The following is a 21,375-nucleotide window of genomic DNA, read 5'->3' as shown; positions in this document are numbered from 1 at the left end:
CATACATCTTTTGTTCCATGTTCCGGATTCTTTAAGAAGACCGAGAGTACGGCAGATATCTCCGTGTTGCGTCCGTGAAATGTGAGTCGGTCGATTTGTCCGGCTATTGATGGAATTGGAGGTGGGGGATGGCCACCATGATCGGAATCAGGGATGGCCCTTCAGCGCCAAGCGGCGCCAACGCACCGTACTCACCGGCTAAGGAGAAGGCTGCTAACAGGGGGGTGTACTGTAGTAGGACTACGCCGCTGCTGCGCCGCGTTAGGGTATTCGTCGGTGCTGCTGCCAAGGTCAGGATATTGCTAGGGGCATGTGTGGTGATCGCTGTTATGCTTATTATTGCCAGAGCCGGTTCTCTCATGGGATGGAACCCTCACTCCCCTTCTTCTGTCTTTTCTCCCTCCAGGTTAATTTTCTCTTGACTTGTTTTTTTTTTTTTTTTGTTTTTTAACTGAATCAATGTTAAAATATCTACTTAGATTTTCTGTTGGGATTTGCATTTACTTGCTTTTGTTTTCTCTCTATACCCTTTTCAACCTTATGCAATTTAGTTTTAATCTGCCTGATCTAAACACTGACTGCATCGACGGAACTAGACAGGAAGATGTCCTGCAGGACGGTGGGAACAGGCATTTTGAATTTGAAGAGGGAAAGACGCACATCTGCTTCTTTCACACAAAGAACATCTTTATACAACTATTCCTTCCTCATGTGCAAGCGCTAGCACCTTCTAAAATCTGAGTAAAAAATCATTCCTAAAACTTGCACCTCCACTACACCAATTGCTCCCGGTGAAGTGAAATGACTGCTTTCTTGTAGAGATGGGTCCAATAATCTTAATTCCGTTTTATTTATTTTGTTGAAGTGGGTATCGTGATCAACTTATTGGAAATTTATTTTTTCAGTTAACAACTTCTATTCTGAAATTATGTATATTTCCATTGTTCTTGAATGGATTCCTTTTATTTCCATAGAAAAATGATGGAGATGTCGCAGTTCGAGTGTCTGGCTCGTTTAGTCCTTGAAGGAGCAAAAATCTTTTGTCTGAATCCCTTGCTATGTGATATGGCACTGGATCTAGCTTTTCTTCTTGTTCCTATTGTTGGTGGATGTTATTTGGCACGACAATCTAAACTGGTTCTCGACAATGTTGAGAATCGTTTCTGGTGATATGAGAAAAATGCTATTTGAATGTGAATCTTTACTGAGTATATTGGTTGCTGGGATTAGAATAACAAGAAAGCTTGTCTGAGGATTTTTGTGTTTCCTGTTACAGGGGCGGCTACACTGTGCTTATTAATACTTGGAAGCGCAATTCCCTTCTCAAACAAGCTGTTGCTCACTATGCTTCTTGTAGTGGGACAGATGCTATCCATGTGGTTTGGAGTGAAAATGATCCCCCATCAGACAGTCTAAAAGCCTATCTTAGGAAGATTGTGCTTTCAAAATCTCAAAGTGCTCACAAACCCAACTTCAGATTCGACCTGAATGAGGAAGATAATCTCAACAACCGGTTCAAACCAATTGAAGACCTGAGGACAGATGCAATCTTCTCAGTTGATGATGATGTGGTTGTTCCTTGCCCTACTTTAGATTTTGCATTCACTGTGTGGCAAAGTGCTTCTGACACAATGGTTGGATTTGTTCCTCGGATGCACTGGTTAGATGATGAGGTAGGTTATTTCCGTGGTCCTACTCTTATGTTGGTATTTATATGTTTTGTTATTGTCAGATGTGATGACTAAGTTTTAATTGGACTTACCTTATCTTCAGAAGAGTGTAGAATTTGGCTTAGGCATCTTGTTCATTGGTTACATGAGAAGGTTTCTTGTTCGAGGTCTTGTGTTTAAGTTTCACCAAGGGCATGGTGTATAGTGTCTCTTGCCAAGGGCATGGTGTGTAGTGTTTATCTCATCACTGTCTCACCAAGGGCATGGTGTGTAGTGTTTGTCTCACCACTGTCTCACCAAGGGCATGGTGTGTAGTGTTTGTCTCACCACTGTCTCACCAAGGGCATGGTGTGTAGTGTTTGTGTCATCAAAGGCATGAGTTGTAGTATATTTCCATGGAATTTTTGTCATATTTTTAATCCTCAATTAAGCAAAGGATCACTTATGGTTTACTTAGTTTTGCAGTTTGCTGAAATCTGCTTCATAGTATATATTCACATGGGTGAGGTGTGACACAATGCTCAGGCCTTGTCACTTTTTGAAATCAAAGAGGATTGGCACTTTCTTTTGATAATCATTAAATAATGTCAAATGCAATGTTGTTGTCTACATACGTGGGGTGTTTCATTTTAACCCTTTTTAGCATTTAATTAATACAAATTACTACTAGAATATTTGGGGTCTGGGACCTTTGAAGTTAAATGAACCATGGAAACAAAGTCAGTTTATTCATCCTTTGTTATTACAGCTTTTCATAAAATTAAAATGTTCTCTAAATCTTTTTACTAGTAGGTAATGAGAAGGAAAAACATAAACATTCAAATAGATAGCCCAAAGACTCTAGAAGTTTTAATGTATTTCACTACAAATGGCTGAATAAGGCAAAGGTAGGAAGGATGAGTATACTTTCCAAAACAACTTTAGTAATATCTAGCGTAGGTGGTGTACTGAACTATGGTTTCCAAAGAGGAAGCAATTGGTCGTTAGTGCCTGGAAATCGTCATTTTTACTTGGTTTATTTGTTTCATTTAGAAGGATGGTGTCACATATTACAGCTATGGAGGATGGTGGTCAGTTTGGTGGATGGGCACTTACAGTATGGTTCTCTCAAAAGCAGCATTTTTCCATCGGAAGTACTTGGACTTGTACACCTATAAAATGCCTTCATCTATACATGATTATGTAACCAGAGAAAGGTACGTTTGTTTTCTGCTATCCTAGTATATTTTTTTATTTGTACTTGAATTTGTCACCTACAAGGGGTTTTCATCTATACATGATTGTATGCAACCAGAGAGAGGTATACTAGATCTCTGTAATCCTTTTATATTTGTTCTATACAAAAACTATCTATATTCCCTGCTCAGACTTCCTTAACATTCATGTTTATCTAACATGGGCTGTTTGAGATCCCGGCTGAGTGAACTATTTCTGCTGAAGAATAAGGGTGAGTAAATTGGTGGTTACGCAGGAGCACTTTGAACACCTGTACATGATGGATGAAGAGTGTGATGTTCAACCAACTTAATTTTATGACCCATTCCCCCCCCCCCCCCCCCCCCCCCCCCCAAATACCCATTACTGACACAGTCTGTGCCCTTAGGAAAATTTGGTGGGGAGAAGAAGATGTGAAGTTGTTTGAGCGGAGATAAACTAAATTTTCAATGAGTAACTTTTGTATTGCATTTAAGAACTTATTCATTGTCATATTCAAACCTACCTTTTCTTATGTTCCGGTTTCCTGTTGAACAGAAACTGTGAAGACATTGCAATGTCACTACTTGTTGCTAACGCCACTGGTGCTCCTCCTATTTGGGTTAAAGGTAAAGGAATGGGAGATTGAGGTTGTGAGATCCTTAGAAAGTTGCATCTGCTATTTTTTTGAGTATTTGTATTGAAATAAGAAGTTAATTTCTATGTATTTTTTTCTGAAAATGATGTGAAAATATTTTCCATGTATTTCTCAGAAACATATTTTTGTTTTTGAACAAGGGCTGAGACCAATCAATGGTTAGCTTGTTTTAGTGATAATTGCAGGGTTTCTATTACTTCGTTTTCTGTAGGTAGCATTGTTTGCAATTTGCTCTATGTTATGGGTTTTTATTAAGGAGCTGAACCTCGTTCTAACTTGATAAACTATAGCCATGACAACATGCTCACTGTATGCAATATTTAACTTTTGTGCAGGAAAGATATATGAAATTGGAGAATCCGGCATAAGCAGCTTGAAAGGGCATAGCAAGCGAAGGAATAAATGCCTTAAGGACTTCATATCCCTTTATGGCTCGGTGCCCTTAATATCTACAAATGTGAAAGCTGTAGACGCACGGCATGAATGGTTCTGGTAGGCTGGATTGGGGTTCATTCAACTCTGATAGTTGATGTGTCTTTGAGCATTGGCTGCCATTTAGTCCCTGCTGATGATTGAGGTTTTTTTACTTTCAAGTGGGAGTAGTGAAAGCCGCTGACACAGGAGAAGATGATTTACTGGGATATAGCGTGCTGAATTGTCACAAAAATAAAGTGGAAATCGTGCTAATTGACATTCTCTTATCTGAGGACAATTTGTTCTGACACTGTTGTGACTTGTATACTTTGGGTTTATGAGTGTAAAAGAGCTGACATCCTCTTATGTTTTCTCATTTTTTCTTTGCGATTTCGAAGATATGGATTCAGCTATTTGTAAAAGCTATGCAGCATTATTATGATATTATTGTAAAAGGTCATAACAAAATACTTGCATCTCTCCCTCTTCTTTCTATTCAAGTTAGCCCCTTCTTGAGTAGGAAGAAGGAAGAGAGATTCTGGTCCCCCTCTTCTCACTTTGTTGGGATAGAGGGGGCAAGAAAGGGTGAGAGGGCTGTTGTCTCCCTCTCATCTTGGCCCAAGGCTGGGGATCCCCTTTTTTCTATATTATGGGAGGTATTGATATCAGAAGTATTAAAGGTAAGTTTTACCGATTTTTTTTTTTTTTCCCTATTCTCTCTTCGTACATTATTGTGAATTGAGTTTTTTTTTTCTCTTAGAATCCTAATTTTTTGGCCACATTCATAAACATCACGGTGGGACATACTTCAACACGTTAGAAACAAAAAACAAATAATGGATCCTAATTTAAATTACAGAATTTTCACAAGAATAGAAAGGTTTGGCTTATTGGATGGAGAAGTATAGCAGTGTTACTTACGGCAATGATCAGAATGGATAGGAGGGGTGTCATGCTGCTGAACACTAATAAGTTGCTTTCTCAATCGTGTGAGATAACATAGAGATGAGGAGGAATCGATCGTTTTAATAGGAAGGTTGCTAGAAGAAAAGAAAAGGACAGTAGAGGAGTTCAGGAAAATAAGTGAAGAAACTGATGAAAAAAAGGTACAAGACAATAAAAGAAGATAAGAATGAGCCCACTATTTCTTGATTTCCGTTTTCTAATTGTTATGTGAAATTATTTTTTAAAGTACTTTTTTTTTTATCTTAAAAATAATCTCCAACTTTTTGAAACTCCTCCTATCAGTGCCTTACGATTCGAGCAAGCAAGAGCTCTTGGCGCCGGAGTTGTGTTTTTTTCGTTTTTCTCTTTGGTAAGATCGAAGTCGTGATTGCTGAAGAGCCTGAAGGCATCTATGGCGATTGCAGTTCTCCCTATGTCATCTCATGCCGGGCCTCCCAACAGCTCCCTCCTCAAAAGTTCAAATTCTCAGCTTTCGGCTCCAAATTCGACCATTTGCCGCTTCGACTTGAAGTTTTTCTTCCCTCGTATTCCGTCAAGTCGGTTGCGGAATAGAAGACACACTGCTATTCGAGCTGCATATGTTACTGCTCCCGCGTCCGACCCAAATTTGGAAGGTGTCCATGCGTCCGAGTTGGCTTCTCCCACGCCTGCAGTTGATTCTTCGACTCTGATTAGTGCGGGGAAGATTTGTCGTCTCTTGATGCTGCATAAATTAAGGATTGCGGCTTCGGTTTTATCTCTTTTCGGATGCACAGCATGCACTCTCTCAATGCCTATTTTTTCCGGTTCGACTTTCTTGGTCCACAATTTCTCTTCTTAGTACCTAGTTGCGACTTTGGTTTGTGATTTGTTTCCTTGGTGTTTGATTTTAGTCTCTGTTGCTTGGGCTTGGAAACTGAGCTTTGAGTTCATATTACTTTCTCTAATCAAAGCAATAGAATTGTCACAGGCAGATTTTTTGAGGTACTCATAGGGGCAAGACCAGACCCTTTATGGCAATTGCTGACCCAGGTGGGATGCTTGTACGTATTTGAGCCCATTTTCACTATTATTTTCGTTACCAACATGAACACTGTTTGGGAGAAAGTGATGGCAAGCATGAGAGCACAGGTTTTTAGAAGGATTTTGATTCAAAAGGTATTGTCTCTCTACACCTTTTTAATCCTCAGATCTTAGTCAGTTATGAAATATTTGTCTGACACCTTGTTATAATAGACGCAAATCAGTCCGAACTTTGCGTCCTGCCAATTGTGATGATAAAACTCGTTCCCTGGCTGTTCAAGGGATCGATTTGTCATCGTATCTTAAGTTGGATTCGCAAATAGTGGCAAGAATTACTTCAATCATACCATTGGAAACTAAATTTCTCCATTAAATTTCATAGTCTTCATTTTACTTGTCATTTGTCTCTGATATCTACTTATAGTTCCTCGTAACTTACAGCCTTCCATGTCCCAAAATTCTGTCTAATTCTGGAACATGAAAGTTCGGTAATTCCATATGGCCAGAAATTGATTTGGGGCTTTTCCACTCTTGCAGGTGGAGTTTTTTGACCGATATAAGGTGGGCTTCCAAGATCTCATTTTACTCGTTGCTTTCCTTTTGATCACTTGTATTATGTAATTTAATCTCAAGTATAAAAAGTATATTTAGAGAAATCTGCTCCCGTAATCTTCTTAGGCATGATTCAGGGAGTTTGCCTTAATGGTAAGTTGGCTTAATTCATTTTCATTGCCTAATTCTCCACCTTGGTTACATAGTTATCCTTTTAAATACTTGTGAGTTGGTGCAGGTTGGTCAACTAACGGGCTTAGTAACATCTGATCTTGGCTCTCTAAAAGGTATCGTCAGCGAAAACATTTCAAGGGACCGTGGACTTCGGGCATTCTCTGAGGCAAGCTACTACCACTAGAGAAAAGTGAGGTTAATGTTGTCAAAATTTTGGCAAACTTCTTTTTCTGTATTCTTAATGGACCAACTCATCTTCAGTTTGAATTAGGTGTACATGCTGGCCTGGTCATTGGCTTGTCCTGCTTGTTTCTTTCTGTATCTCTTTTCTCATTTTAATATATCTAGAATCCATTGGTTTTGTGCTTGTTCATTTGACTAATTCTTGTCATTGTAGATTGTGGGAACTATATGCATATTGTTCACATTGTCTTCCCAACTTGCTCCAGTTCTTGGGCCACTGATGCTTTTTATATCTCTTTTAGTAGGTATAATTTTCATTTTGTAGCTTGTGTTAGAATAGATGACACATCATTTTCGTTCATCTGAGAGACACCATTTATAATATAGGTTTTTCAAATCAAACTTAAAGCACAACTTTTCACAGAACGAACCTATAGCAACTATAGCCATTATTTTAAATGATCAGTAAGTTATATGTATTTGGAGCCTATGAAAATGGAATTTTAATACGTATAAGTACTTAACTTTTAATCCTAGCCTCCAATATTTGTGACCACTACTCTTTTCAAAGGGTTCTGTCACATGGTTAATGTCTTTCAATTGAGTCTCTATGTACTAAACACTTCTGTGCTTTTAAACATTATTTTTCTGTTGTTTTTTTAGTTCTACGGTACTAAACTAAATATATAATATTTTGCTCACTAGCTATATACAGAAAGTCAACTGTACCGGTTTTCAAGTCTCATGGATTGGCCCAAGCAAGTCTATCTGATTGCGTGAATGAAACACTTTCAGCAATTCGCACTGTACATCTCTGAATCTACTTGTATTTTTTTAATTTTTTTTGGCTTATTGAATGTTCTCTTTTTCTAGAGAAATTTTGTTGTCTTACTTCTCATCAATCTTTGATCGATTGGATGGGGTTATTATAAGAATAAAAAAATGAAATTATTTCCCTGTCCTCATAGGTGAGATCCTTTGGTGGGGAAAAGCGGCAACTCTCAATGTTCAATAATCTGGTATAGCTTTCAGGCATCTCTTTCCTACCTGCTAAAATACTCTTCATTCCTAACTTCAATGAAACTTGGCAGGTTTTTGCATGCCAAGCCAGTGGAATCAAGCTTGGCACTTTGAAATCAGCAAATGAAACGCTAACTCGAGCAATGGTTTACATTTCTCTCCTAGCTTTATATTGTCTTGGTGGAAGCAAAGTAAAATCTGTAAGCACTTGCATGATATGTCATCTTGAGATAGATTTATTTTCTGAGCCACAAATTTCTTAAGCACTGAAATGTAAGTATTTCAGGGGGAAATCACTATTGGAACTATGGCTTCTTTTGTTGGTTACACCTTCACTCTAACTTTTGCTGTGAGTTTTTCATTCTCATATATATCCATTTTTTCTTTCCGGTGAGGTTAATTCTTTTTCTTTTAAATTTTACATTTATATTTTTCAGGTTCAAGGGGTTGTTAACACACTAGGGGATCTTCGTGGGACCCTCGCTGCTGTTGAACGAATTAATTCAGTTTTATCTGGTTCCGATATTGATGAGTCACTTGCTTATGGTTTGGAAAGAGAAATTCATAAAAAAGAACAGGGTGATAATAAGTTTGAGTTGCTATACAAGGATGTGAATGTTATGGACACTGACACTCCAAATGAACATCCTTTATCTCCACTAGAATCATTTAGTAATGGGAGTAATCTTGCTTGGTGCGGTGATATTTGTCTTGAGGGTACTGTCCATATGATCCTTCATCAGGTGTTGTTCCTGTTAATTTTTCAATTTCCACTGCCTAAACATCGTCTTTGTTTTGATCGTCAGATGTCTACTTCTCTTATCCATTACGTCCTGATGTTGAAGTATTAAGTGGTCTCAATCTTACATTGAAGTGTGGGACAGTAACAGCTCTTGTGGGCTCCAGTGGTTCTGGGAAAAGCACAATTGTGCAACTTCTGGCTCGCTTTTATGAGGTATAGTTTTGCAGTTGTTTTCTAATATACATGTACTCTTTACCCACCAAAGACAGAAACATTTAGAACTCTTGTTATTCTTGGTGGTCTGCAAAGCCAGGACTCACATATATTTCTTATATTGCAGCCTACTAGGGGCCGCATAACTGTGGGAGGGGAAGATGTACGAATGTTCAATAAGAGAGAATGGGCACGGCTTGTGTCCATTGTGAATCAGGTAGTTCCTTGAATCAATCACATAATATATTAATATATATGTATATGTATATGTGTGTATGTGTATATATATATATATAAATAATGTGAGAGCATGCCTTTTGATGATCATTGTATTCACTTTATAAAAATCTATTACACCATGACAATGTTAACCCCTCTGGTGTGATTCAGGAGCCTGTCCTTTTCTCTGTGTCCGTTGGAGAAAATATAGCTTATGGGTTGCCAGATGATACTGTCTCCAAAGAAGATGTAGTGAAGGCAGCAAAAGCTGCAAATGCCCATGACTTCATAATTTCTCTTCCCCAGGTTTGCTTTTCAGCTAAAATGCCAAAATGCCAAAAATGTGGGTATAAACGAATTAAAAGAGCTTTAATCATGTAAAAAATTAGATGCTCTGTTTGTCACTTGTAACCACGGTTTGCCATACTTGTGACATACTGCATATCAGGTGCTAAGTATTGGACTCATGAGGGTACTGTCACTGAGTGTACTTGTTGTGCTCATTCTAGTAGTGGCTGCACCTGCTACAACATACACTCTATAGGGTACCCAATACCGGAATGGTGAATCGCGTAGCTAGCGGTACTTCTTACTGGGTTAGAAACATTATATAGAACAACATTTTTATTTTTATTTTAGTCAATTTGCTTGAGGACATTCATATTCTTCCTGCATACTAGTTAAAGAGTGGCATTATTCTTGTTGACAATTGTTTTTTTCCGAACAAGGTTTTTCTTTTTTTTTTTTCGTTTGCTTAGAATTGCTTTCCTTCAAAACAGGGTTATGACACTCTAGTTGGTGAACGTGGAGGGTTGCTGAGTGGAGGACAGAGGCAGGTAAGACAAACATGTGAAATGAAGAATCTTAGTACAAGAAATTCCATGTTACTTATCTCTTCTTTCTGCAGAGAATTGCTATTGCCAGAGCTCTGCTCAAGAATTCTCCAATTCTTATACTTGATGAGGTAGGCATTTAGTGCTAAATTGGGTAGGAATGATGAGAGGTTGTTCTCATGTCTCTGCATCTTCCATCTATCTTTTTCTAACATTTTCTCATTCTTTCTGATTAAGGCTACAAGTGCTTTAGATGCTGTGAGTGAACAGCTGGTCCAGGAGGCGCTTTACCTCCTAATGAAGGGTAGAACCACATTAGTCATTGCTCACAGGTTAAGCACAGTGCAGAATGCAAATCAAATTGCTGTGTGTTCGGGTGGAAGAATTGCAGAGTTGGGTACCCACTCTGAGTTGTTAGCTTACAAGGGCCAGTATGCATCTTTGGTTGGAACGCAGAGGCTTGCATTTGAATGACTGCAAAAATTGCAATACTTAGTTGAAATGCAATTGGTGGACAGATAAGGTGGCGCTTCATGCATAATCTCTTCATTGCTTAGAAGGTCAATTTCATACTATATTTTTGGAAGTCACCTAAGAAGAGTGGAAATCATTGGTTCTTGATATTGCTGTTTTCTGCTTTGTTTAAGTTCTGGGAATTTCTATTCTCTCTGTTGTCTTTGGATTTCCATATCAGTTTGAACAGAAGACACCAAACAGGAATGGAGCATGCAGCAGTCGAGCTGCTTGTTTGATAATTTTTATGAATTTTGTGGCATTTGTGTGGTTACAATTTTAAAACTGCAAAAATTGAAGCATGGATGAAATCGGAGCACTTGAAAACAAGGGTTTGTGATAAAAGGAATACCAAACTCAGACCTCTGCCTACTTGTATATTTTTTTGTTGAATTTTTAGGAAACAAGTAGAATTAGATTACAAGTTTTGTCTATGTCCCAATAACATTCAAAATCAAATATTATAAGATAAGCTTTATAATAATTAAATAATTGAACATAAATAAAAAAATTAATATAACTAAAATACTTTTAAACTGAACCTCTTTTGTGATACCTCTTTCTTATGAGATCCTATAAGATTCTATCATATTAATTTTGGTTCCGTGATACTTCTTATTGTGAGAGTCATGTAACATTTCTCATACTTGTTCTTCGACACTCTCCCTCAAGGATGTTATTTAAAATTTAAAATCTCTTTCCCTTGATTTCCCATAAAAGTTTGAAAGAGTTTCTGAAAATGTGGCCAAAAAACTTCTCTAAAAATTCCCAATGGTTTCTTATAAAATTTAAATATCGTATGTTTCTATTAACATGTTTCCTGGATTAATTATTTTTTATGGGATTGATACATAATTCGAATTAGGGTTTTCTTCAACTTTTCCTCTCATTTGAATACGGTTTATGAAAGCATCAAAAACTATTTTTTATAGGAAAATAAAGCTATAGCTGCCAAATTTCAACCGACACAGTTCGTTCAATTTGATCGCTCGCAGTCTGGCACCCACGCACGCACCCCTAGACTCCTTTGCGGAAACAATCGTGCCCCAAAGTACCTGTTTTCGAAGTAGAGCTGCTCCTGCGTCCTCTGGTTTGCTGGCTTCTTCTTTGCGAGATTTGAAATTAGAACAAATTGCAACAGTACACAAAGCAACCGACGCATGAAAGGAATCAAACGGCTCGGACACTCCGACTCCGACGACTTCGCCGTATGCCTTTTCTCATTCTGCGAGCCCTAACTTTTTTCTTGTTTTCTTCTCAAATTCAAATTTCCTCGGTTCTTTTGCTGCCGCGTGCTTGATTTTTCGCTCCGCAGTAATAGCTTCCTTGGAAGTTGTTCCTTTCTGTCATCATTACTGAAATTATTTCATTACTTGATTATTTGCAGTCTAGGAGTAAAAGAATAATGGGTACAACGTCATTTGGCGTACAGAGAGCGGAGTCGTCTGGAATGGCGGCCCCGCTGCCTGACTTCCGGCGGGCAGAATCCGCTCACCAGCATGTTAGAGCTCTCAACTCCCAGTTCGCAAGGTTTCCTATTTTGCCATTGTGAAGCTTCTGCAAAGTTGTTATTCCGGTACTATACTTTCTATTAATTTAATTTTTTTGGTCCCATACGAGCAGCTGGGTACAATCACAGCTACAAAATCACCCTGATGAGCTTTGGCAAGATGGAGTCCATGATTACTTATCTCATGCCTCGCAAATTATGGTAGTGCTTCTGTCATCTTCTTCTCTTTAGAAAGCCATTTATTTATTTATTTATTTTCATTTGCTTCTGCATAATGGCAGCTTAGTCTGGAGGAGAAATATGTTAAATGTTTTCTGCTTTGATCAGATAAATATGCAAATTGGTGTTTTCTGAAGGGACTTGCACTGTACCGCTGGTGTCTCATTGTGTTGTGGGTACAGCAAAGTTCTCGTTGCTTCTGCACCACAGTTACAGATGTGTTTTAATTAGATTGGGTTCACTACAGTCACTGCATTATTTGGCATTCATTTAAAGTGTACGTACTGTGAGATATTTCGAGCTGATTTTCTACATGGTGAATCTAATTAGTGCATATGTCACCTCCTAATTAGGCTGCTTCAAAGTGTCTAGAAATGCTTGAAACCATCATTATAGAGGTCACTTCGTGACCTTTCGATGCTTGCTAGCTTTTTCTCCTCAATTTTCATGAGAAAATGTTTCTCTATCTTTTTTCTGTTTCTGATTTACTATCTTTTTAGGAGAAATTCAGGGATGTAGTCGAACAGCTCAAAGTGAATGCTGAAAAAGCAGAAAATGCGGCATCAACAAGTTTGGAGAAAACTTTGGTATCTGCAGCCAAGCCCAGTGATGTAAGCTTCCCAGTTAACAATGGCAAAAGTGGGTTTCCTACTTTTGGCGATGCAACCACCTCTATCACGAGTCCATGGAGCTTCAGTCTTGTGCCTAAGAATCAAACATCCATCTTACCTTGTAAGTTTCTTCTTGTGTAATGTGAGGACTGGATTTTTTATGCATAAGTACATTTGTTTGTAACTAGAGACAGTTTTTGTTATTATTCACAAACATTTGAGGCAAAAATTCTACAATGTTGCTGAATATATAATTGATATTTATGGAGTTTTATCTTAAAAAATTCTGCAATATGGACAGTTATGAAGGAGGCTTTCTCTGTTATCTCTTATGTTCAGGAAGAGACTAGGTCCTGTTAGTTGTCTTTGGATGGTGAATTGTCACTGATATATATTGGTCCATTGCTCCCATGTCTAGTCAAATTTTGTAAGTCTCTTCTCAATAATAAACATAAGATCTGCGAGGCCAAGCCGAGGTGAGATTCTTATTTCATAATACGTTCTCACACTCTTTGACATCTAGCCTGATATGTGGACAGACATACGGCAATATGATGGTGTCATTTTTTCTTACCCACCACAATTCTGCTTGATGTCCTAGCGTAAACCTGCAATTGGGCCCTAGCATGCGGTATAGACTCAGACAAGCCATCGTGGACAGATTGACCATAGAGAATATACACATGGGTCACTTAGCAGAAACAAACCAGGGTTTGGATTTGTTTTAATGCCATGTTAGATTTGAAATCATTGAATAATAATTTGGAAAAAGAGTAACATAGAAAAAGAGGAAAGAAGGAAAAATATGTGGCCAATCCCTTTTTGGAGAAATGTCTTACAAAGGAAAGCTCTCATTCTCTCATCTCTTTTGGTAGTTACTTAAGGGACTTCTACATAAAGATTAAAATACTCTTCTAACATGAAATAAATGAACCACTTATTAGTGATTTGATGGTAATTCCATGCAACTTTGACAGTTATAAAACCATCTATGAGTCTGATGAGCTCTCATAAGAAATGGGTCATGTTCTTTATCGAATGACATTTTACCATTGATCTCATGGTACTATTAAAAAACCTCATGGTCTTTTTTTTTTTCTTTTGTAATTTGTTGACCTTAACTTGACGACTGAGATAATCTATGTGAGCTATCTGAAACTCGGTGTCTGATGGTGTTGTTGTCTGATTCAGATTCATGGTTGCAGATAATATTAACTTGGTTTAGAGGCTTGTAAGGCAATGAATACTCATTCCTTTGGGACCTTTTCCTCCTCCAGGTACTCAGAGTTCTTTTCTTGAGAAGCAAGATGCTGATGGTGGTGAGATTCAAAATGTGCCTCTTTCTTTAATTTTTTTGGAAGTTGGTTACACTGTGTTCAAGAAACCCTGACATGTGTGAGACCTGAAATCAATGCCATGCGTTGTTCAAAAAAGAAAAAAGAAAAACCTCATGATATGGCCATTGTATCAAATCCAATCTACATTTCTTGCTTTGATTTTATGAAGTTTGTACCTGAAAACATCATGATTTATGTACTCCATCACCATGCTTTTGATTTTTAAGTGCTCATTTAGCTCCTTTGTAAGATATTGGAGAACCTTTTTATGAATATTCTTATTTAATGTTCTGTGTCTTTTTCTTGCAAGAAAGTGACCCTTGTTCTTTTATTTGGGTTTACTATTGAATAAATGTTAGGGAAAATAGTAGAGCATATAGATCTTTGAGGAAAAAACTTCAATTAAACATGGAATTTACTTGTATCATGAACTTTCTTTTTTATTTTTTATTTTTTATTTTCTTATTTGTTGAACTATTTTTATGCATGGCTAGAGGATGATGTGCAGCAGCCTAGTAGTCCTTCTTTAACAAAGGCAGCAGAAAAAGGTGTTGTTGTTGTACATGAAGCCAAATGCAAGCTTTACATTAAGGTATGTTAGTATCATGTTTTATTGGTTTGTTAAAAATTCATAATACTGAGGTTAATGAACAGATAAGAGATGTCTTTGTAAAAGATAAGGAAAAAAGACTGCTGATTCATGGCATGCATGAGTGGAGAAACTTCAGAGGTTTCAGGAAATTGTATGTTGAAGACTCGGCATCTGTATATTTTGCTTGTTGAAACCTAAGAATCCATTGCTTGGTCAAAAGTTTTTATTATTATTATTTCTGAAACGGTGATTCATTAATACGATCAACGATGCAACAAAAGGGGATGAGAGACACCCTGAAGTCCCTGTTGAGTAAGAATCTCCAACTGAAAGACAAGAAGTTGATACATCAGGTTTGGCTGAACCATCTTCAACATGGTTTGCTGATCTTAAAATTTGACTCTAGGAAACAGTATTATCTGAGTACAAATGCACCATCTTATCATAATAATGCCGAAGAGGCCAAGCAGGAATTGAAGAACCAGAAAGCCAAGAGATGACTGCCAATCAAGAATGTACAAAAGCACTGTCTTCAACTATGAGTGCGCTGGAAAAAAATTGAACTTGAACTTGTATTTTGTTTTATTAACAATTCTGATTTCAGCTTCAAGTGCAACAAACCTGCCAATTGGACCATAAGAAGCAAGTTTAATTACTCCAGTATGATCCCTAACTGCCCCACCTATGCCAGCAGGTCTAAGATTACCTAAAGAACTGCCATCAAAGTTTAATGTGGTGTCTTGAACATGAGGAGGCTTCCATTTAACTAAAAATGGAGAAGAAAATGACCAAAATCTGACAAAGTTAAACCAGTTACTTCAAGTGACTGGACTTTGGGTAAAAAGGGAGTACCCCAAAAAGAGTGAACTCATGAGAGAGTTGAGTGAATTGATTTCTCAATCACCACTCCCACCAAATGCTGAATGGTCCTAAGGGTCCTTGGGTTCTTTTCTGTTTTGTAGACACCATAAAAGAGCAGCTACAGAAAGATGCCAGAACTTCTTAATTTCTTTTGAAAATGGGGCATGAATGTGTTGGGAAATTAACAGTTCTGCTGATCTTGTGAAGCAAGTGGAAACTTCAACTTTCCAGCTGTAAGAGCGATGAAGTAGAATCTGATTAGTAGATTCCTCTACTTCTCCAGAATATGCATACGTGCCCACGCTTGGTTCATTCAGTGTTTTCATCTTATTGTAAATGATCTCTGGGTCAGTTATGATTAGTTGTTTTATTTGATTTTTATTTAAATGTTGAGCCTTTATGTTGGTGAGGCTTAAACACAAGACCTTAGAGTAGAAATGATACGAACCCTTAAGTTCACATCAAGAAACCTTCCCATGTGGTCATTTAGAAAGCCTAATCCACATTTTGATTAAATTTTTTTGTACTGAAATTACTGTCATATAAATCTTGCATTTATAATCAACAGGTTTTGGGTCTATTATTCACTGGATAAACCAACTGAGTTGTCAAAAGGAATTGTTGGCAATTGAAGCTGTTGATCTGTCCGACATTTACCTTGCAATATATGATTCTCACATGTTCAATATAATTGGTTGATGCTTCTTTGAACGGAATACTTAACACTCATGGACCTATTCCTTGCTCTGAAAATGGATCATTTTGAGACTGGTTGCAACTAACTTTTCTGCTGTTAGCCTAAGCTTAATAGAAATTTTTTAGAATCAAGTACACTTTCCTACTTTTCATTCACAGAGACAGTATCTGATGGCTTATGTTTATCTATCTGTTATTAAATGTTTCAAATCATCCTGTAGGTATGAAAATCTAGAATGTTCATCTTTGCCCAAGTTGTACATCCCAGTCACAATATCTATATCATCTTAGTGATCTCTTATGTACCAGCAGAAAAATGAGATTTGTGGCAAAAATTCAATCAGATATGCTTCCTGACTATAGGGAACTGATATGAGAATCTCTCTTGTTGAATATCTTGTGGATTTTTCACTTACTTGTTCAATAGTCTTTCTGAATGATAGTGTATAGATCGGGAGTTAAATGTGATGCTACTTTCTTTTCAATTTGGACATCCAGCCAGATAATCCTGCAGAAAAGGGTTGGAAAGATATGGGTGCGGGGCAGCTTTCAATTAAATGTAAGGAAGGTGCCAGTAAAGCTACCAATGAATCCAAACCGTCAATAGTTGTTCGTAATGATGTAAGTAGTTTAATTATCTTTTCCCAATATTTTCTTTAAGTATTGCTACTGCTAAGTGTTTTGATGTTTTTATATTATACTCATTCTGGTAACCATGTTCTTGTGCCATGAGATAGGATTGCATAGGAACCATAATACATACAACAGTATAGCATATCTGGCGAGTGCAAATTTCTGTTTTCCTTTTATAATGTTAACTTAGTTCATCCTAATTTATTTTTCTGTGTTATATGATCATAACTTGATTGGATTTCCATGTGGACAGGAGTGAAAATTTCCTCTGAATTGTTGCCTGAAAATTCCTCTGTAAATATTCTAAACTTTTTCTCATCTGATGAAATATGACTAGTAAATTATATTTCCAACCACTCTCTTGAATAAAATCTTCACTATTTTTTTAAAAAATTATAATTCCACCTAGACATTGTAAAGTTCCCCAAATCCTTGCTGGATCACACAATGAGTCTTGAGTTGCATTTGGACTTGCGATGCATTTATGTTTGAAGGAGTAAGGCACTGTGGCTTGGGCCTTTGGCTCAATTGTCACATGGGTGGGTGGTTGCATGCATGTATAATCAAAATTAGAAAAAGAGGATTAAAATACTTTAGTCTGCACTGAGTATTTATTGGAATTGCTGAAACCAAAAATGAAAGGTTTCTGATACATAGTGTTTGATTAGAATTTTCAGTTAAAATGAAATGACCACCAGAAATACTCCTTTTTAGATCTTGACAAGTTTTACATGGGCCTTCAGAATATGTAAAATCTCTCATGGAAAAACAGGCATTTTGCAAGTTATGCCAGCCATAGTGTTGTGATCCATGTTTAATTTTGGGAATCATATTTGAAGTGAAGAAAAAATTCCCTTGGCTTTGCTAGTGAAAACGACAATTTCTAGTTAATGGGGGATTCCATAACTTCAGTTCCCTTTGTTTTTTCATCTAAGAAATCATGGGATTTACAAATCCTACCTTGAAGGAAACCCACCCCTTTTATCATTAAAAGTCTAACTCTGCATACCTACCTTGAAGAAAACAGTTATGTCTCAGTAAAATTCTTAATGGTCAACTGTTTGGGTGGATTGAGATTTCATTTATTATACTTTTTTGTTTAAATAAGATTTTTTTAAGTGAGAAGTTGATGGATGATGTGAGAGGAAAATGGGAAAAAGGAGAACGGATCTAAGTTAGTTGCACCAAATTTTTTATTTAATCTTCAAATTAGAATTGAATGAATTGAAACCTCATTTCTTATTTTACATCTATTTATTATCCCATGCATTCGTGAGTAACTTACTCCCCACCCCAAGCATGACAATCCTCTTGCCAGTTGGTACCTTCCTTTGTTGAAGTAGGAAGATGGAGGAGAAGACAACACCACACTTGCCTCCCTTCTTGCCTCCATTGGAAAGATGGGAAGAGAGAGAGAGCGAGAGCGAGAGATATTATACGACATTTATTCTATTTATCATTTTTTTATTGTGTAATATTCTAAAAATTATTCTTATATCTAATGTCTAACTCTTAATAAGTATTTTCATTAGTATAACTCTTAAATAATAATGGTTTTTCAGTGCTAATATAAAATTATGTGCAGATACTTGTATATATATTGTAATGTAACTTGTTATATTTATTTCTGAATTTGTATTTTTATATTATATTATTTGAATGAAGTCCAAATCCAAATTGATCCAGTGATACACAAAATCATTTCATTTGCTTGAAAATTATACTATAACTATGAGGGAAATCTTATTAAATTTCTATGTAATTACCTTATGGGGCACTAATAATGTTGTAAATAAGAGATTTCTTGGAAACGTATGATCTGAAAAAACATTTCTAGTTTTCCTACGAAACACATTTTGGCCTAAATGTCACTCTTGTAAATCATGTGACTTTTCTAAGAAAGAAAAAGTTAGGTGCAAGGTGTAGCTTAAATTTTAGTGTTAGTGGGCCAAAGCTAACTTGCACTATAAAACTTTCATATTATTTTTCAGTTATTATGTGATATTATAAAACCTAGTTAAAAATTGTGTCAAATAGTAAAAAGAAATTATCAAGGTGCAAAATATACCAGTTTATTCTAATTGTCTTCTCACCAGATGTATACAAATAAAAACTACACCAAAATTTAGAACCATAGATTATTTTTACTAATTTCAATAAGAAAAACTTAATGAAATCAGACTCTTACACCTCATCCAAAATCAGATTAGTTTGGCACAAAACTATAAATCCAAGATTACTATAAGATATTTTATTAAGATATTTTTTCTAAAATCATTCTGTGTGCGGTTGCTTCTTCAATTATTCATGATGGGTAATGACTAACTTCTGTGAGGAATTTAGTAAAATTAATCAATGGATATCACTTATTTCTCTCCTACATATCCTTTTTTAATGTCTTTAACTCATTAGTTACCTTATTCTTAAATCTTTTTTTAGACTTTTTCTATCTTAGTGTTTACCTCTCTACATCGAAAATATTGGTTACATGTAAGTTGGGGGGGCCATGTGCCCCTAAGCCACCAAGGTAGCTACACCTCTGTGCAACCAAGGTTGTCTGGACTTGATTCTGGTCTTCTTTTTCATGAGTGAAACTTTTGACGTTTTTGGTTATTATCTTCTTTTTTAGTTACAAAATCTTTGGTATTAATGTCTGTTTTTTGTAGCTTTTTGATGATTCTTTACTTCTCAACCTCGCTATTTTCTTTTGAAATGCAGGTTGGAAGGGTGTCGCTTAATGCATTGCTATATCCTGGAATCAAAATGAATGTACAGAAAAATACTATCACCACAATATTTCATACTTTGGTAATCTATCAGAATCAATATTCTGCTCACCTGTTATTTCTTTTTCTTTGTTCAAATAAACTGTTTACAATACACAAGTGACGTCGGAATAGGTTTTCATTTTTCTAAAGATGCCATTTGCTTACAAGCAATCTCCCCTGGGTATTAGCATTGTTGATGCATGAAATTGATCCATTTGAGGTTCTGCCTGGGTGTTGCAGGGCATCGGAAGTTCTAACGGAAATGAAGCAGGACAAGATGCTGTCGCTAAGGCTAGAACCTACTTGCTAAAGTTGAAAACAGTGGAGGATACTAATAAGCTAGCCCAGGTAATTAGAGAATATGCGCCAGCTCCTTGATAACATTGTTAGAGAAACATGTAGGGTGATAACAGCCATGCCTCAACAAATGCCTGGCAATTTTTGTCTCTTGAAAGGAACTGGTGTGACCGAAAGTAGTTGCTAGAGTGGGAGGGAATCCCGTGTTATTTAAGCTGGTTACATCTCCATTTCTGGAGCTGTGTAACATTAACTAGATCAGTGCCAGAGTCTCTCTTCAGTGTAACAAACCCTGTGATAAAATCTGTCCTCTCCCCATTGAACTTTTTGAGTGTTTGAAGTTAATGCTTTGATGCATTCTTCAAGCCACTCAAATCTTCATAATAGTTTTTTGTTTTTTTGGTTCACCAAGGAAAGAACCTTCGTTGATATGGAATGTTTCTCTGTTAAAACATGCGAGGCTGAACACAGACCAGTAAGTTATTGTAGTTCTTCGTTCTTCAAAAAAGAAAAAAGAAAAAAATCTGTAACCGAGAGATTTCAGCCTGCAACAACAGTGATCTTTGCATTAATGGCGGCCAGGCACTCCGTTGGTAGGTTGAGGAAAGAATTCATGAATGTATCATCTATTGTGTCTAGAGTGGCCACCCCAATTAGACCGCAGTTCCCTTCTTTGTCTAGTCTTTTCCCTTTTCCTCTTTTTATCTTCCCTTTGGATTCTTCTGACGTCAAAACTGTCTTCACAATTAGAGGCGGAGCTCTGTAAATTGTCCCAATTGAAAACAAGAATTTAGCTTTGAATTCTAAATCGACCTACAACAACAAAACCCATCGGTGAGCTCTCCATCATGATGTTAAGCCTGGAACTTTTTTTTTTTTTTTTTGCTTGAAGAGATGAAATAGCTGAGCTATCAAAGTGAACTACCTGTCCCGTTTTTTCATCAATTGTTCCTTGGAATAACTCCGGGACAATATCAATCCTAAGAAATGGCGGCAGCGGTAAACCCAAAAACCTCGTCGTTGCACTAGTTAATGGTGGAATGTAAAGAGTCTGCAAATCGAAAGAGACTGCAATGCAGTCTGGTTTATCTCTGTAATTCTTCGTACCAATCCCCCTTCCTCTTCCTCCTTCCGCGTTATAGGCGAAGTTTGGGTATCTGGAAATTCCAAGTTTGCAGGTTCTCATCGTTTGGAATTCCACACTATATGGACCTGGTTCCTGCATCTGGGTTTGAGTACAGACGGTGGAGGGTTCTTGTGAAGTCTTCCGGCTGTGGGCAGACATCAACCGGCTTTTCTTATCCTTTTGATTGAATGAGAACGAAGGGTTGGTGGCTGGTCTTGCAAAAAGCTTGAAGAGGACACAGGAATTTGATAGGTTCATTCCACAGTCCATTTCGTTTCGGGGACTGTTTCTCTGCTGGAAGAGATGAGGATTCAGCTTCTCGGTTCTTTAGGAAGATTAGCCAATCGCGAAGACGACTTCACCATTCTACGT

The 21,375-nt window shown here is 37.0% G+C and overlaps 4 protein-coding genes across 6 annotated transcripts; 3 read left to right on the top strand and 1 right to left on the bottom strand.

The window, feature by feature from the left end:
* Positions 1-56: 56 nt before the first annotated feature.
* LOC137935091 (glycosylinositol phosphorylceramide mannosyl transferase 1-like) lies at positions 57-4,382 on the top strand. Of its 2 annotated transcripts, none has more exons than XM_068779748.1 (5): positions 57-406; positions 1,277-1,673; positions 2,706-2,866; positions 3,423-3,493; positions 3,858-4,382. In XM_068779748.1, exons 1-5 carry the CDS (start codon positions 129-131, stop codon positions 4,016-4,018), a joined length of 1,068 nt encoding a protein of 355 aa, XP_068635849.1. In that variant the 5' UTR covers positions 57-128; the 3' UTR covers positions 4,019-4,382. The 2 variants fall into 2 exon arrangements, with proteins under 2 accessions (XP_068635849.1, XP_068635848.1); XM_068779747.1 differs by having other exon boundaries at positions 2,703-2,866.
* Positions 4,383-4,976: 594 nt separating this feature from the next.
* On the top strand, positions 4,977-10,717 carry LOC137934088 (ABC transporter B family member 28). The gene is made up of 17 exons (XM_068778308.1): positions 4,977-5,042; positions 5,185-5,687; positions 5,852-6,039; positions 6,442-6,465; positions 6,695-6,796; positions 7,028-7,118; positions 7,519-7,619; positions 7,782-7,832; positions 7,905-8,033; positions 8,120-8,182; positions 8,271-8,550; positions 8,640-8,788; positions 8,916-9,005; positions 9,179-9,313; positions 9,787-9,843; positions 9,915-9,971; positions 10,078-10,717. Exons 2-17 carry the CDS (start codon positions 5,294-5,296, stop codon positions 10,312-10,314), a joined length of 2,148 nt encoding a protein of 715 aa, XP_068634409.1. The 5' UTR covers positions 4,977-5,042; positions 5,185-5,293; the 3' UTR covers positions 10,315-10,717.
* A 642-nt stretch (positions 10,718-11,359) lies between these two features.
* Positions 11,360-20,329, top strand: LOC137934822 (uncharacterized). Of its 2 annotated transcripts, none has more exons than XM_068779357.1 (9): positions 11,360-11,561; positions 11,741-11,883; positions 11,977-12,064; positions 12,583-12,814; positions 13,971-14,012; positions 14,525-14,622; positions 16,678-16,800; positions 19,531-19,620; positions 19,821-20,329. In XM_068779357.1, the coding sequence occupies exons 1-9, from the start codon at positions 11,514-11,516 to the stop codon at positions 19,956-19,958; spliced, it is 1,002 nt and encodes a 333-aa protein (XP_068635458.1). In that variant the 5' UTR covers positions 11,360-11,513; the 3' UTR covers positions 19,959-20,329. The 2 variants fall into 2 exon arrangements, with proteins under 2 accessions (XP_068635458.1, XP_068635459.1); XM_068779358.1 differs by lacking the exon at positions 19,821-20,329 and adding an exon at positions 17,066-17,106 and having other exon boundaries at positions 19,531-19,585.
* LOC137934823 (uncharacterized) lies at positions 20,329-21,333 on the bottom strand. The gene is made up of 2 exons (XM_068779359.1): positions 20,803-21,333; positions 20,329-20,690 (listed from the first exon to the last, which is right to left on the bottom strand). Exons 1-2 carry the CDS (start codon positions 21,271-21,273, stop codon positions 20,418-20,420), a joined length of 744 nt encoding a protein of 247 aa, XP_068635460.1. The 5' UTR covers positions 21,274-21,333; the 3' UTR covers positions 20,329-20,417.
* Between the last annotated feature and the right edge of the window lie 42 nt (positions 21,334-21,375).

This window comes from Aristolochia californica, unplaced genomic scaffold, assembly GCF_029961685.1.
Source record: "Aristolochia californica isolate CCGP_79_NKW_82.1479 unplaced genomic scaffold, dmAriCali1.0.hap1 SCAF_6, whole genome shotgun sequence".
Taxonomy (NCBI): Eukaryota; Viridiplantae; Streptophyta; class Magnoliopsida; order Piperales; family Aristolochiaceae; genus Aristolochia; species Aristolochia californica.
Note: the sequence above shows the minus strand (reverse complement) of the source record. Positions and strands in the feature narration are given on the sequence as shown.